The sequence below is a fragment of the Pezoporus wallicus genome, unplaced genomic scaffold (assembly GCF_028554395.1).
Source record: "Pezoporus wallicus isolate ANWC-B61680 ecotype Strahan unplaced genomic scaffold, APGP_CSIRO_Pwel_v1 contig_6382, whole genome shotgun sequence".
In the NCBI taxonomy this organism is placed as follows: domain Eukaryota; kingdom Metazoa; phylum Chordata; class Aves; order Psittaciformes; family Psittacidae; genus Pezoporus; species Pezoporus wallicus.
In genome coordinates, this window is record NW_026638015.1 from 511,172 (window position 1) to 528,902 (window position 17,731).

Genomic DNA, 17,731 nt, shown 5'->3' on the forward strand with positions numbered 1-17,731 from the left:
GTGCCTCTGTTGCCAAATCGAGGGAGGGAGGGAGGGGATTCTTTCATGTCTCACAAAATGCAAACTCATGAGAAAATTTCACCCACAGCCAAGTCGCTTCTGTGGTGCCTTCCCTTTATTGTGCTGCCTATTTTCATGCAACTTTTATTCTCTGGGACCAGTTTTTTGGGGGGTGAGAAGATATGTAGGCATATTGAAATAACCATTGCTTCCATACAAAGCACCCTAAAGATGCCTGCGGATTTTTCTCATGAGAAGAGCCTGTAGTAACAATATGATCAAGAACTACTTCTGATATTACTTCCTGGACCCACTTGGAGGATCTGAAGTGCATATCCAAATAGACACAGGCTCCTCACAAAGCCCATTTCAGATCCTTTCAGCAGATGTCATTCAGCCCTGGAAGAAGAGGTTTTTGACACTTTCTAGAAGCCTTTAAAACTCTCCTGCCTACAGAGGAAAAGTTCCCCTTACATGCAGGCACGTTGCCTTTTGCTCGAACCATGACCTCAGGGCCAAAACCCTGATCAGATGCATTTACTGTGATGACTCAAGAGCCATTTTCCTTCTGTTATTCCACTTGGGAATAACACTTTGGGGAGTAGAGTCCAACAGACTAATTAAGTTGCATCAAGCTTTTGAGGCAATTTGTGGGCATTGCAAGAAGTGATGTTATTTAGCCTAGTATAGAATAATTCCTCTGATCAAAGAGCAATCTAAGCCCATCAGTGCTATAAATGCTACCTGAAATGACTGGGTAGCAGTAAAGATGAAGCAGAACACAGGGCTACTCATCTAGTTACTTCTATTCATAGCAGAATTTTATCACCAGTAATTACCATCTACCTTGAGAAGTCCCTGGGAGGTTTGTTTTCAGTTGGACACAGACGTTTTTCCTCTCTTTCCAATCCTAAGTGGAAGAGTTATGTAGGAATTCATTTTAATAGCTGTGCAACAAAAGTACTGTTTTCAGTCAGGAAAAAAAGCAAGCATGTCTGTGGTGGGGAAAGAGGCCTTAGTGTGCAGTTTGTGTCCTGACTAAACTTGCTAAATATTTATGGTACCTTACACTGCCATTTCGGACACTGTAAGAATATAACATTATTCCTACAGATCATTCTCTAAGTAAGAACATCTGGTACGTTTGGACCTTTAGCCAACAAGCCTTGATGAGTCAAGATCAGACCTACTGAAGTCACAGCACACCATTAAGCTACACACCATTCTGGTCATGACAGCCTACACCTCGAGCTCTGAGGTTGAGCTCAGTTCACTTTCCTGTTCCCTGTTCCTTTATTCTGAAGTTGAACGTGATCCATTAATTCCAGATTCCAAGAAGTGTGCTTAGAGGTTTCATTCCCCTCCCTCCATTTTTTATGGTACACTATCAAACAATGTGGAATTACAAATAGCAACAGCATTCTGGAAATTGTTCCATGTCCCTCCTTACAACTGCACACACACTTGGCAAACTGAAACACATACAAGATGATTTAGGTATCAAGCCCTCAGAAAGAACATGATTGTTTTCCATGGGGAAGATATAATCTGCCCTTCACAATACAACCTAATTCTTGATTTCTTTGCCAGATATCCTCCCAAAACAAACCCTGTTCTGTGCACAATAAGCAAAGGTCAGGAAGCAGCCTTGATTTGACTTTAAGTGGTAACACAGCTCTCAGATCCTCCAGAAACACACTGATCCTCACTCATGGGAAAGAAACTTCAAGACTATGGTTTCATATTCATCAGCAGTGCTAGCTTTAAGAGCTCCCAGCCCTCCTTCCCCTACTCCCAGTTGCACAACCCCCATAAGCCAGCACAGCTTTGCACAGCCTAGTAATAGCCAGGGACAGGGGTCCCGTGGACGATGAGCAAAAAGATGCCAAGTTGAAGGGTCTTCCAACTCATCCTCACCCAGCCCAGTCTGCTTCTTCCATTTGCTTCATTGCTTACAGAACCACAGCCTCAGAGCCAAACTGACAGAAGAAGCTGGGGTCGTTTCCCATCCAAGGCTCTACAGACATATTTACTACATTAGCTAGTCCAAGAGTTATTTTCTTCTTACAGTCTGTTTACCGAGTGTTTGTACATTTAGAAGTAGGATATTCACGCTACTGTGCTGAACATCCTTATGAAAAGGAATAAACAGGGTGAATTAGATCATTCCACAACTGAGTACAGTAAATGTTTAAAAATGTGACATCCTCATCTGGGAAAAAGCCACTAACTTCAGTATGCAGGGAAAAAACAGCTCTTAAGCAACCAGTCCCCATGCCTCAGTTCTTCACCCTTGCACGAAAAGAATCTGTAGGCTCCAAAATCAAGTTGACAACTATCCTTAGAGAGACCAAAAGGAAAAGAAAAGACAACCCAGCCATTAGCACACCCAGCCCAACAATCATAGAGAACCTTTATGTCGTAGCTCGCAAAGAGGACATTCCCATATTAAGTTCTGTACAGATGATCTCCAAAGGTTATGGGGAAAACCACTTAAGCTATTGGGTAAATACAGCTACTGAAGCCAGTTACGTATTTACAGACTTCTACCCAGCAATTTAGCTTGCTGCTACAAAGCAGCAAAAAGGAACATTCAATAATTATTATTTAAAGTTAGCCACACTAAACTATCCCAATTCAGGAATGCAGGGTTTAACACTTGGATTCCTGACTGAGTCCAAGTTATGCTTTGGTTCTCAAATTTCCTGACCTTTGTGGTTACATGGTTAAATATCCATATGTGATCCATCCTAAGAGCTGCTGCAGTCAGGATAGGGGAAAGGCTGGAAGAGTCACGGAGGCAGAAGAGATCTTTGGGAGCAGCATGTTCAGATATGATACCCCTCATTAGACTAATGCTAACCATTTATTGAACACAATGGCAGATAACAGGAACACACGCTGTCTAGAACAAAACCAGCAACCAGATCCTCTTAGAAGGGCACTATATCTGAGAAGAGTTTTCACCCACTCAGCATCAGACCCCAGATGCAACAAATGTGTCTATTTAATTGTGATAATGCTATATGCAGCATGTCAGAGGGGAGCAGGGGAAGATGAAGAGAAAGGCAGTTTCAACAGAAAGACATTTTGGGGATGGGAAGGACAGAAAAGTCTGTATGTTGAGACTAAAAGGCAAAGCATTTAAGTGGAACCCGTATTTAACTATGTTAATCATTGTGGGGTTTTCTCTTGTTATTCAATAAATCTGTCAATTTATTGCATGTAGAAATCATAAACTCTTCAGAGTAGACTGTCCTTATTGTATGCGCACACTGCATGTAACACTGTAAAGCTCTGATTTCCATCAGAGTGAACCTTTACATGATCCAATTGACAACTCATGTGTGAGATTCAGCCCACGTAGATGCTTCCCTTCAGCCTGTCACATACTCGTTGGGGGAGAACAGGAATGGCCATTTAGGCAGCTTATGTTTCCAAACAGCGAGCTCTGTCTGCCTTTGACTAAGACACTCAGCATCAATGCTGCCATTTCTGCACCAACTCTGGAGGAGGATGCAGATTCTGCAAATAAGGGTCAAAATCTAATTCTCTGCTAGACATCAATCATTTAAGAGGCAAAACTAAGGAAGAAGAGTCAAGACACTAGCAAGGAGATAAAGTTTTTCATATTTAGATTGACAGTGTCTCTGGCAACAACTCAGAACGTAAGTCTCTGTTAGCCCAAGTGAAACAAGACAGTAGGTCTGTGCTTCCAGTCTTAATGAATACAAGTTTCCACCACAAAGAGGTACCACCAATTAAGGTACTGCATCAGTTGCAACATCTATAGGTTGATCTTTCACCACACATGGACACAATACTAAGACTGTCATACAAGTACAGCACAATAAAGAGGTCTATGCTTGCATGAGCCACAAAAACCAAATCTTGGGCTTCAACTCTCCCCTTCCCCTGATTTCCAGGAAAAGTCTTTCTAATTATTAAGGCAAAGCAAAGTAGCAGCAAGCCAGCGCCAAAAGAAAATGGTTGGTCTTGCTCCCCCGATCCTTCCATCAGGTCTACCCTGACATCTCACTGGAGCCAATTCCCTTCAGCTTGCCAATACCACACCAATGCCTGTGGTGTCACCCGTTTCACCATTTTGCAGGTGGGCTCCTTCTGTGACAGATCAACAAGCTGAACCAATTCATCCAGCAGATATACACTCAGACATAGCAAAGGGAACGGGAGAGACCACTCTGTGGGGCAACCCCCAGTTACACTAGAAGAGTAACATGAAACTCTATATTGTGGGCAGAGAACAATCCTCAGCTGTGACAGCATCCTAGCACCCCACCAAAAATACTCCTCTCTGAGAGATATCAAGTTTACTGAAAGCAAAAGGCAGCAGAAACAGAAATTCCTCTCATCCTGATATTCCAAAACATGGGCTTTGTAGTACCATAAAACTGTATTTTGAAGACAATGTTTGCCATAAAGCAGGATTATACTGAGCCCTACTCCAGAGCGGTAACGTGCCAGTGTAAGTCATTTGCGGTTTCATTCTGAATATCACCTGAAACAAGCCCCTGACCCGCCACATCTCCACTGTCCAGCCCATTGTTTAGTTGCTCTAAGCAGCATGTTTAATTTACACAGTTTAAACAGGAGGAGAGGACTAAGTTAATAGAGATGAAGGAACAGAGGACAGGAAAAAATGCAACTCATGATCCATAAGTCATTTTTCTAGTGCCCTTTGCAAGAGACATGGATCTGCAGGGAAGCAAGTGGGTGATAATTAGGGACAGTTGGAATATTGTTTATTTCCTATTAGCAAAGGCAGCAGTTCAGGCCTCCAAGGATAAATCACATTTCTTAACCAGATGGAAGACATTTCATTTTCAAACATCAACCATACAACAATGGACCACAGAAAGGAAGGAGCCAATTCACAACAGCAACAAGAAAACAGAATTACTAGCGATTTTAGAGACGAGTTCTCATCAAAATCTGCACTTACAAAGAGCCTCATGTCACATCAGAAATCGCACCACATCCCACCACAGTCAATTCAAAGACACTTTTATTGGCAAAACAAGCTCTGCAAGTGTTACCCACATGTAAAAGACAGCACACTTGAGTTTTTCCCAGAAGTGAATTCAATATACGAAGGGACTGCCTCCACAGTCGTTTCAATAGAGAAGGCTTCAAGACATAGGTTCCAACTATAGAAATTAAAATATTCCAAGGAATAATGGTTTTATCTAGTAAGAGAAGTGTTTTCTTGCTCTCTCTAATCTTTATATTTTACCCACAGGATTAGAAGATTTCCTTCTCAGCCTCCCTTTTCCTTCTCTTTCCCAGTTTGATTTATGATGTTCTCCCTACATCCAACTCAAAGTTGCACATGCCAGTTCAGTATTTGGTAAGAGCCTCACTTGATGCTGCACATTTCATTTGGTACTATCTGCCAGCACGACAACTTTGCGCAATAACTTGTGGCAGCCTAGTTGGCTAGTAGGTTTGGACTTTCTGTTAGAGAAACTTGCATCCTGGTTTAGATTTAGACTAGTTTCTCAAACAGATGGATTCTGGATTCAGTTATTTGCTCCATTAGCCTCAAAAGGAGTGCCAAATCCCAGAAATAAAGCTTTTGTAAGAGTGGACAGCTTTTTCACTTCATTAGTCTATGGTTCTCTAGTCCTTTTAGGCAGAGGCAGCTTTTGCTGCTTTGGCCAAAACAGAAACTAAGTTTCTTTTATAAAAAGATCAGCAGTAAAAATCCTTTCAGTTCCATTCTGTAGCCATCACCATATAGAGTTGACAGATTTAGTTCTATCATGTCTTCGTACATCTATACTTAAGAAAGTTAACTTCCCCTCAGTTACAGGTATAAGAACAGAGAGCTCTGGAGGTGGTTCTTGTGGGAGTCAAATGTTTTATTTGCCATCAAACAGTAGAGTAGGAAAACCTCAGCATTGTATTCAGTTCTCATGGCTTGAGTAGTTGAAATGTGTCTTACTTGCTAGGGCCACCACAAAGCCACCACAGACACACTGACGCAGAGCCTTAGGCATGCAAGGACTCCTGAGGCTGGTCAGTGCGGGGCTGCAGAGGGACCGTGCCACGTGCCCACCTCGGGCCAGCCCCATCCTGCAACAGAATAATTCTCTCCTCATGGAGTTACTGTCATTTCCCTTCTGCGAGCCACTCCCCTTCTGCTTGCCTCTGAAGGGCACAGAGCCACACAGCACATACCTTAAAGACTTCGGTATGCACAGTCAGAAAACCTGGCTCCCTAGACATCTCTGGTCTTCCACGGCATAACTCTGATGACCCTCATTCCTTTGATAGACAGTCGTAGCACCACCACCGCATTGATTTTAAGATCTTGACATACAGGATGCAGAGCACATTGTTATGACATTGGTCAAGAAAAAAACCCCAAACTAACCTAGATCCCACTCCATGACTTTCCCAGATTAACCTGCAGGACCAATGCACTGCAGTACATTAGCCAGCAAATGCAGGTGTTCTGGCAGCTGTCCCAGTCACTTAATCGGAAGCCTGAGCTCAGAGGCTGTTCTGCCTGAGCGGGTAAGTCAAGATGTACATACCAAAGATGTCACCCAGCCTCACTCCCTTCTTTGCTCGAAGGCTTCTGGCTGAGTACTGTTTATTTATACCCTACAACTGATGGATTGTACATAGGTTTCATTTGCCCAGTAGCTCCCATTAGTTCTATACTGTACCTGCTAGATTTGGACTCATGTACCCGATTTAGCTAAACAGGGGGTTTTGCCAATCATTTGAAGTACTCAAGTGCCTGCCACCCCCTCTTCACTGCCAGCCTGTTCTAAAGCATTTGCAGCACAAAAGTTGCTCATGGCTATTTCTCAGAAAGCAATCATCTCAGCTTCTCTTCTTCCTGCAGCGTATGTATTACTGCCATCAAGAGTTTGCTTCTCCAGCACAATCAACAAAACATTACTAGAGTACCACATGAATTATCCCATTTTTATTAGACATTCCTTTCCAGCTTTCATATTTGTTCCCAAACTTCTGAAGACTTGTGGGTGAAGAACTAACCATACCAAGCACAAAAGGAAGTATGTAAAACACAACTGACTGGAAACCTTAACCTAAGAAATTAGCTTATGTTGTTCTAGTCTGGAATTTCCATGTAGAACAACAGATTACAGCTCCTCATCTTCCAGTTCACAGGAGGCAGGTCACAAACAAGAGAAACCTCAGAGAAACAACAGGTTTGTCTTAGAGTGGATGAGCTACTGCAAGCCAAAGGAATTTGTAGTGGAAGATTGCAGGAGGCAGGGATCAACAAGGTTGTTCTCTGCTGGAGTCCTAGTAGCATAGAAATCAGTGACAGACATGCCCTTCCACAGCAGCTGAGGCAGAGATGGGATCCACCAGATACTAGAACCCTGGACCTGGAAAAAAAACCAAACACAACAAACACCTAAAAGGCATAAAGGGCTTCTGTTAAGGTAATGCTGACCACAGGTCTGAATTCTTCCTTACACTCAGAAATGCAGTGAACAAAGGCCTACATGCAGTGCTGACAGTTGAAACTGGAAAAATGCATGAGGTTAACACCCCTGTGGTGGAGACAACTGCTCCGGAATCGGCTGCTCATGAGTCAACACCCTCCTGCAGCTGCTGTACACTGGTACAGGACAGATGTCAGACCCAGGGGCAGTCTTCACCCAGGCCAAGCAAAGGGCTGTAACCTCACCAACCAGCCCAATTCCATCCTTCCCCGTTTCCAAGTCAATGCCCAAGAAAAATCCCTTCACCTCCTTGACTCTGCGTGGATACAGCTCTCAATTCAACCCGCTCTTTCCTTGCATTAAACTTGGCTCTGTCTGCAAGGCAATGACCGGTACCCTTATCAGGAGACCTGACCTATCTTCCACCAGCTCCCACATTACACTTTGTAAGATTTAGATACTGAATACTTCTACACGAGAGCCATGACAAAACAGCAGATAGTCCACTAGCATTCTTGTTTGCCAGTGACTATATGCTCTCCTGCTTCTTGGCTATTAAAGCTCTGGAATGGCAGCCTCCAATCTCCCTCCCTTTGTCATGCTGCCAACTCTCCAGTTTTCTCTCCCAGACGGACCTATTATGTTCCTCCTCTTGCCAACAGGTATGTTACTGATCAAGGCCCTTTTTAAAAGGCAGCACAAATTAGGGGGATGTCCTCCAGCCATAAGAAACTCAACTTGGGCTTTTCAAGCATAACAGGCTTCAAAAAGCATATGAGAAGAACACAATCTCCGAGGCTTCAAAAACCTCATCTCCCAAATTTGTCAAGCCTGAAGAAGCTGCAACCTCTGAATCACAAAGAAAGGGCAGCAGTAAATCTGGTTTCCTCTTAACAAATGGGATTTTAATTCAGAAGATTATCCCACCTCCTGATTCATCCTCAGGAGCTCGGAACAGGAGCAGGAAATTACAATCCAGAGACTTCTCACCCTTTTCCCTGCCCTCAGAGTTGCAAAGAAAGGATTTGACTATTCAGCAGTTATGGAAATTCAGAACTAAAGTTGGGTGGGAGCATAAAGGGAAAAAAAGAAAAAGGTGTGTCTACTTTAGTCTAATCCTGGATCCCATGAGACACGGTTCTGCTACAGTGAATGGCTGCACCTTAGGCAAGAACCTCTCCCAGACACTGCCAGCTGTCACCAAGTCAAATGAACTGATGGAGCTGGAGATTCAGGCTAAAGGAGCAGAGTGTGTTTCCCTGGAACCTTCTTGCACAGTCACACAATGCTGCTTCCTTCAGAGGAGGCCGAGAACATCACATCTGTGTTTTAACAGTTCTCACTAGTGACTCACTCCTTCATACAGCAATTCTTAACGGAGAAGAGGAAGAGAAGTAGCCTCCTTTTCCAGGAAAGGTGTTATTTTCTGCCACCACTCTTGTTGCTTCTGTACCCAGACTCCTTTCCAACCCCAGAGGAATCTCCTGTTCTCACTTTACATGTTTTTCCAGGCAATCATCTCCAACCTCCTAGCTTCTCTTTTCAACTCTGCCTTCCCGTTTAAAACACTTTTCCAGACAGGACTGTCCTCAAAAAGACCTTCCCGGACATCAGACATCCCACTCAAAAACCCTCCTGGCTGTATGTGCCCCCAAGCCTGGCAGGTCTCACATTCCATCACTGCAGATAGACGTGGTGGTGGAACTATCTCATGGGTTCACCATACCATTATTGGTCTCCCTCTCCAGCTATTTGATAAACTCGCCCCACTCATAAGGGACTCTACTGTTGAGGGTCCCTACAAGTTGTCCCATCCTCCTCTAAAGCATTACTAAAATAAGGCTTTCCCTGCCTGAGCAATTAAATGCTGCTCAATGCTCATCTTCACTTTCAAAACTTCCATCTTTTATGCTACCTAATTAACCACTCTTTCTGACATCAGATCCCATATAATTACTCTACTTGGATCTCCTTACACAGCTCTTCTGTTCCTTTGCCAGCTCAACTCATTGGCTCTCACTTCCAAAATGCCTATCTTTGCTTCTGTTAATACCTGTACTTCTATACCCCCTTCCCTTCTTCTCATGGTTTGTTCTTGCATCTGCTTCCTCATCCTTATTTCCACAGTTACCAGCTTTCAGTAGTCTTTGATGTCAACTCCTACCCTAAAATCTCTATCCTCATTCTAAGACACAATTGGAATGAAAAACTTTGAGAAGCTTTTCCCATTAAGCAAAAGCTAAAGGAAATTTAATTAGAATGGTATGCTATGCTCTTTTAATATTGGACCTTATCTATCCCACTAGAATAATCATATCCCTGATCCTTATCAAATGTCAGATGTCCAGTTTAGACTATAAACCCTTTGGGCAAACGCAGCCTCTTCCTCCATGCTACACAGAGCCACAGCACTTAGACCAATCCTTAAGATAAGAAAAAGACCTCAAAAATTCAAGGAACTTGACTTTGCCAAGAGCGGTTCCACTCCACACACTGAGACTTGGGAATGACCAGAGCAGTTAAAAGTACTCTTTGAAACTCCAAAAGACAAGAATAGGGTTCCACCCCCAACAGAAACAATGCCTGAGAAGAGAGGAGCTGGGTACAGACAGCACTGAAAGAGTTTCTCCATGGTATCTCTAGCTGCTGCCTGCTTCCAGTCTCCAAAGCCATCACTTATCCCCTTTGAAACAGCAGGAGAGTCACTTCTTTCTTCCTTCCCTCTCCAGAAGGAGCACAGCAGAAATAAACCTCGAATGATAAATTATGCACCACCTTTGTGTGGCTGCCTCTTGGCCAGACGGGAAATTTTTCTCCCAAAGCCTTTTGTTTCCAGCTTTGATCCCAGTGTTGGATCCGCTCTGTTCAGCACTCCCTCGGCATGGAGGTGAAGGGAGAGCTGACACGGGCCAAGTTCAGGCTTACTGCAAGTCACAGTCAGATCTTCCATTAGCCTTCTCCCCTCCCCCTTCCCAACTGGAACTCTCCTTGAGTTTGAAAAGATCCTATTAAACATTTTCCAGAGGGCCTTACAGAGGATACATTATTTTGATGGATGCTGGGACTAAAGGAGGAGGATTTCTAAGTACAGTGAAATAATGGAGTTTGTTCTAATGGGTTTAAGAGATGCCCGGGGGCACCAAGTAAGTTCCTTCTCTGCAAATCAAAAACACAGAAGACCAGAAAATGGAGCTGAACAACTGAACGCCAGGAAGCGGGGAAATCGGGCTCTATTTAACTGCTGCTCTTGGTTACAGCCAACTTCAGGCTGCTTGGAAAAACAGCACACACACATCACTGGCACAAACTTAACAGGAGAAAACAAAGAGACAACAGGGGTCAAACTGGGGGTGGCAAGTAGGAGAAGGATGCAAGGCTGGGTCCCCACCCCCTGCCAGAGAGTCGGATCAATTATCCTTGAATACTAACAAGATTTCTGATTAAAGAACTGCTGCTATGCAATAGGAACAGAAAGCTCCAGCAGCTGGGAGGGGCTGTCAGGCACTAACAAAGACACACAGAAGACTATGCCCTGCTAGGGCATATGGAGGAAGTCACCACGCTGGTAGCCAGCAGAGGGGTCTCCCCTGCCTGGAGTCAAGATAACATCTCACCGCTGACAAATTGAAGTCCAGAAGTAAAACTTCACCCTAACACTGCAGAACATGGGGTCTGTTTTAAGGCAAACATGTTCCCTCCTGGAAGCTTTGCTGGATGACAGTTCTTTAAACAACCTCATCACCATAGTACAGAGAGATGGATTTTCTTGTCATTCTAACCCATCCAGGGGAAAAATCTGGTGCTTCTTAGTTCTGAATATTGCAACATCAGAAAGTTACTGTTAACATACAACAGCTTGAGAAACAAGAGCCTGCACAGTCTTTGGTCATACAGTCTTTGCAGTACAAACATTGAACATGCACATACAACGCTGCCCGTTAATCTTAATGGTTTGTGACTTGCTGACTGGTAACTAAATACAGAAAAACCTCATGACCCAAGAACCTCAGGAAAAAGAAAAGCTTCTGTTACTACTTTTCACAACCTAAAGTTGTGTTAACATTAAGCATCCTGCTATTGGCATATATCTCATGTCATCAGAAGGCTTCCGGCTGTTCAATCCCCTTTTTTTCTTTCTCTTCTATTTTAAACAACAAACAATTCCTTGATCCAAGGAGTTTCAGCCACCCACAATTTAGCAAGGCAAATGTCCACAAACATCAGCTCTGTTTGATGTTAATAAAGTCTTTATGAAAACTTATTTTCTTGCCCTTACATACTGAGTCTCCTTTCATCTGGGTTCACAGCAGCCACGGAGGAGTTCTGCTCCTCACAGAAACACTGACTGCAGCTCAAGAGTCTCTTAGACTAAACACACAGGCTGGAACTCTTCAGCATTTAACAAGCAGTTCTGCATAACAAAGGCCAAAAATGCCTGGATAGCTGAAAAACCTGAACGCAAACTCACCCACAACAGGACAGCAGCCAAATACTCCCAAGGTAACAGTCCCAGAGCAACCAGATACACAACATGAATAAACCAGGAGCCTACGGAATCACAAGCCCCTGGATCCATAGAGTTAGCATGTTTAGTACAGGGAAATCATAGAATCATAAAATAGTTAAGGTTGGAAAGGACCTTAAGATCATCCAGTTCCAACCTCTCTGCCATGGGCAGGGACACCTCACACTAAACCATGTCACCCAAGGCTCTGTCCAACCTGGCCTTGAATACTGCCAGGGATGCAGCATTCACAACCTCCCTGGGCAACCCATTTCAGTGCCTCACCACCCTAACAGGAAAGAACTTCTTCCTTATATCCAATCTAAACTTTCCCTGTTTAAGTTTGAACCCGTTACCCTTTGTCCTATCACTACAGTCTCTAATGAAGAGTCCCTCTCCAGCATCCTTGTAGGCCCTCTTCAGATACTGGAAGGCTGCTATGGGGTATCCACGCAGCCTTCTCTTCTCTAGGCTGAACAGCCCCAACTTTCTCAGCCTGTCTTCATACAGGAGGTGCTCCAGTCCCCGATCATCCTCGTGGCCTCCTCTGGACTTGTTCCAGCAGTTCCATGTCCTTTTGATGTTGAGGACACCAGAACTGCACACAATACTCCAAGTGAGGTCTCATGAGAGCAGAGTAGAGGGGCAGGATCACCTCCTTCGACCTGCTGGTCACGCTGCTTTTGATGCGGCCCAGGATACGGTTGGCTTTCTGGGCTGTGAGCACACACTGAAGCTGGCCCATGTTCATTTTCTCATCGACCAACACCCCCAAGTCCTTCTCCATAGGGCTGCTCTGAATCTCTTCTCTGCCCAGCCTGTAGCTGTGCCTGGGATTGCTCCAACCCAGGTGTAGGACCTTGCACTTGTCACAGTTAAACTTCATGAGGTTGGCATCAGCCCACCTCACAAGCGTGTCAAGGTCCCTCTGGATGGCATTCCTTCCCTCCAGCATATCAACCAAACAGAAATGAAAATCTACAGGGAAGCTATAGAAAGAAGAGATTCAAGAAGCATCACAGTGCCCAGTCTTCACGCAGTAGAGACAAAATATCCCATAAAAGAGTAATGCCCAACAGAACAGCCATGGCAAAGACCCATGGTTTCTACAGATGTAAAAGCAAGAGCCTTTACATCAAACACATAAGATTCACAGAAGACAACTGCTGTTAGTGTTCTCTGCCGTGATTCCTGTGAAACTGAATACAGCGTGCCAATCCCTGGAGTGGGTTTGCTGCAAGCCAGAGCTCCAGCTCTGGATGTTGTAACAGGTAAAGCCAGACATCTTAAAAGATGGTCAGTTTAAGTGTGCCTCCATGTACCACCTTATTATGTAAACCCTTCCAAGATAACATCACAAACAGCTATGGTGGAAATAACAAGAGGACTAGAGAAATAAATTTCCCCTTTTCTTATACATTTAACATCACTTTACTTCCCAATTCACCCTTTCCAAGAGGGAGTCAGTAAAATGTCTGTGCTTTAATGAGTCTTTTGATCAGAAAGCCTTATTAAAAAGAGAAATAGCCACAAGTCAAAAGCAGCAGAATTCAATGAAGGTGTAGGACGTGCAGTTACTTTTTAAACCTACTTTTAAAACCTTGACTGGTTTCCAAGATAACATCTCTTTATCAGCTTTTGTAAGTGTTATGAAGCATATATTCCATTGTGTTCAATGGTAAGTTGCATTCTACGGCAAATGCAGTTGGCCTTGGGCAAGACAATTTCTACTTCACTTCCCACATTTACAAAACAAGGATAATATTTGCCTGTTTCACAAGAGTGCAGGAAGACTGGAGAGGACTATCAGACTACAGATCATTCTCATAGAGTTAATGCTTTAATTATTTTTTAATGTTAATTTCACCAGTCTGGAGAACTACAGAGTTTGAGGAGTAAAAAAATACAAATCACTTCCATCTCTTTCTCTACTTAACATTCAGCGAGTACTGCTTTTGGTTTGAACTACAAACAACTGGATAACTGGATTTACATCCAACCACTTTTTCTTTGGAACTTCAATGAACACAACGTAGAAAAACAGCTCCAAGTTTTCTGAAATCCCATTTTGTGGCCCACATGAACAGAACATCCCTCTTCAAGGTTCACAAGACACTCTGGAAATGCAACCACTTTATGTAACTAAGTACCTAGTAATTTGGTTGCTGCATACACCCACACTCCCAAGATGCAAGAAGGGATTTTCTATTGCACAAAACAGCAGTAAAGCACACAACAAAGCTTTTGGAAAAAGAGCATGAAAGGGAACTTCTTATCCACACTAAATAAATGAATTTATAATATTAACTTTATAATGGAGTATTTCTGCTTTATGCTTTTTACAAACATTACCATGTTTTAGTAGATACAGAATTGTTTAAAAAAGTAAAATAAATAAAACCAAACCCCACCATCTGTCAGCATCCTGCAGCATCTTACTCTTCATTTTAGAAGAGTGGGAATGTTACTCAGCGCCGCCACCAAGGTGACAAAGACAGTCAAGGTAATTCAGAGTGATCCTGAGATCTGTGAGTATCATCCAACCTGATCAGCAGTAAACCCAGGCACCCTCAGCACACCCAGCAAGTAGAATATTATCAGCTCCAAGTTGATAACAGGAGAAAGGGCATTTTGCACCTGACTGAGAGCCGTGGAACCAACAGCAATGCCAAGCAGAGATTGAAATTCCCACTGCAAACTGTACTCCTGGAGAGGTATCACATTCAGGTTTGTGACCCTGCAATGTCTGGGGAGTGAAGCTCTGATATGAGCCATGTATTCTTCCGGCAGAGCTCCAGGGCAAGCACATCACCCAGACAGGTTCTGTGACATTCTGTATTCACACTAACACAGACCATCACAACATCAGGCCCTCCTTCATCACCACGCACCAGCAGCATGTGCCATTAGCTTCACATCCTCCCTCTACACCCACTTCTACCTGCAACACACTTTCAAGAGCTCAGAATAATCAGAGACCTCTTTTTTTGACACAGTCTTCTCTAGTTTTAACTGCCACCATCCACCAAAAGAGGGTCAAAGGTCAACCCTGCAGACTTGATTGCTTTACCCGCTCCTGTCCTGAAGCACAGAGGTAAATGACCAAGTGCTTCTTCCCATTTACCTGTTTGGCACCATGAGTTCTGTAGCTGCAGATGCTTTGTGACAGTTCAGCTGCACACTATCCCCCATGTGTACTTGTAAGAGACAACAATGAAAAGTTTCTAGCTAAGGGGATGAACACAAACTCATCACAGACTTTGGCATCTTCTCTGCCACCTCCTTATGTTTTTCCTTGCTTCAAACAGGAAAAAAAGTGCTCAGGAATTCTTATCGCAAAGCTTATCTTGGCATGAAGGAAATAGGATGCGCACTTCTGGGAACAGTTGGCACATCCACTCATAAACGCGCATTCATTTGACAAGAAGACACAGGAAAGTGCACTGATGGGAGAACGACTTGAAAGAGAGACAAACTGCCATAAAAAGCATCCCAGAGACATCAAGGCACAACCACCTACAAGCAAAGCTGCACTTTACAATCAGACATCCCCCACATGGCTGTTAACAGCCCAGACACATTAACTAGGAGCACCTGGGTAACAGCCAAAATAAAACACATCCACATCTGCACCTACACTAAGATCCATGCTTTAGATCCTTCTCCCTCCTAGATTGCAGCAAACTATCTCTGCGGAGCTTGGGAACTAAAGAGTACTTCTGTTTTCTATAAAGCAGATTTTCTGATCCACAGAACTGCAGCCCTTTCCAAGCTGCTTTAGCACCTTCTTCGAAGCTGACTGCAATTAGGTTTCTTGTTAGAAGAGAAATAAAATTACTTGAAACCCAAACTCCATGTGATTGTGCCCCAGAGGCAATACTTGGGAGAACGATGGAGGTCAGCAGCACTACTGCAAATGCTTCCTGTAATTTCAGAGCAGCACAGGAGAAAACGGATGGGTGAAATTATACAGCAGCTGCCAAAGGAGCGCAGAGAGAGAAATGAGGTACGGATCTCCTCTCCGCACCCCTCCCCCAAAAGCCTTCCAACTCCTTATAAACAGTTCCACGAAGCGTTTAGATGTTTTCTCCTCCACCGGGCGCGCTTGTAAAAGAAAGCACTACCGCACACAACGAAGAAACAGCAATTGCTTTTCAGTTGATAGAGCAACCACAAAGATAAGTTTTTCACCGGCGAGACTTCATGGAACTGCTTCCCTGCTCGCCCTCACCGCAGGCAACTCCTGCCCTCGCCACTCTTTTTGGTGCCGCTCCTACCCCGGCCGCACTCCGCCAAGGCTTAGCGGCAGAGGAAAGCTCCCGGGCCCCGCCGACCCGAGGCAGGTAGCCCTGGGCGCCGCCGGGGAACCGGGCTGTACCTTTAAGGGGCCCGTCGCGGCGGGTGCGCGGCTGCATTCCTGCTCCGGAGCGGCGGCTGTCCCGACACGCCGGGCACGGCAGCCTCCGAGGCAACCTGCGCGCCCGCCCCAGCGCTCGCACCGCGGGAACAAAGCCCGCGCCCGCCGCCGAACTTCCGCGGGGGGCAGTGGCCGCGTGGGCTCCGCGCTGCAGCCGGGACCCGCGCCCCAGCCTGCCGGCGGACCCGGCTCCAACCCGCCGCGGCGGGGCTCGGGGAAGGCGAGAACCGGACGCGGGACGGGGCGCGGACAAAGCCCGGCGACGGGGCAGGGCACGGCTCGGCTCGGCTCCCGCCCGACGGGCGCGGGCAGGTGAGCGGCGCGGCGGGACAGGGCTCCCCGCCGCCGAGCCCGGGACGGCGGCCGGGCCCCCCGCGGGCCAGAGGGTGCCGCGGCAGCCGCTTACCTCTGGCGCGGAGCAGCGCTCCCAGCAGCAGCAGCAGGAGCTGCGGAGGCGCGGGCAGGAGGCATCTCCCGCCGCGCCGCCTCATGGTGGCAGCGCCCCGGTCCCGCGCCCGGGCCGCCCGCAGAGACGTCCCAGGCTTCTTCTGCGCTCAGCGTCCCGGCCCCACCGCCGCTCGCTCCCTCCGCAGCCGCGGCAGCTCCGGGGCTGGGGGCTCGCTCCCCGCTCCGCCCGGCGCAGGCCCGGCCCCGGAGGAGGAGCCCCGCCGGGGCAGCCCCCGCCCCGCTCCCACCAGCTCCGAGGCACTTGGAAAACTTTCGGCGCGGCAGAGGCGGTCCCGGCTCCGCACTGAGACACGCACCAGCAGCATCACCACCACCCCGGGCTCAGCCCGCGCCCTCGGCCCCTGCCCGCCCTCGCGGCTCCCTCCCTACGGGCGAGGAAGCCCTCCCTAAAGCGGCATCGGGGCTCTCGCTGTCCCGGCTCCCGCGGCGCAGCCGCCGCCAAGGAGCATCGCTCCGGGCTCCCTGCTGCCCGCTGCAGCGGTAACCGGGACCGTCCGGTGGCTGCGCGCTTCCCGGCATGTGGCAGCTGTCTGTACCGAAGACAAATGGCAGAGCTCCTCTCCCTGTCCCATCCCCGTTTGCCAAGCACCCTTCAGAAACTGTCAGCCTCTAAGAACCACCTTCACAAGCCCTTTGCCCAGCGTATGCGTTGCTATCCAAGAGAAAAGTCTCATTTCCCCCTCCATTCAGGCCAAGCGTTCTGCTATTTGGTGTGTTACTGTCACAGTGTCCGGAGACAGCTGCTGATGTATGAATCTCAGATACCCTAAAAAAGAGCCAGGGTCGTTGGTTGTAGGAGTAGAAATTAGCACTTGCACAATTGCCTCCTGTGCCTTCTGGAATCTGTGGTGCCTTTAAAAGCAGACAGGCTTTCACTGGACATCAAGACAG

General features: G+C 46.2%; 1 protein-coding gene across 3 annotated transcripts in view; it reads right to left on the minus strand.

Moving 5' to 3' along the window:
• LRP4 (LDL receptor related protein 4) overlaps positions 1-17,138 on the minus strand; it is an 81,440-nt gene extending 64,302 nt beyond the window's left edge. For 2 of the 3 annotated variants that reach the window (XM_057408816.1, XM_057408815.1), the window contains exon 1: positions 16,779-17,129. In XM_057408816.1, the coding sequence (XP_057264799.1) occupies positions 16,779-16,863 (85 nt within the window). In that variant the 5' untranslated portion in view covers positions 16,864-17,129. Of the gene's footprint in view, positions 1-16,778 lie in introns of all 3 variants that reach the window. The other variant, XM_057408817.1, reaches the window with a different exon arrangement.
• Between the last annotated feature and the right edge of the window lie 593 nt (positions 17,139-17,731).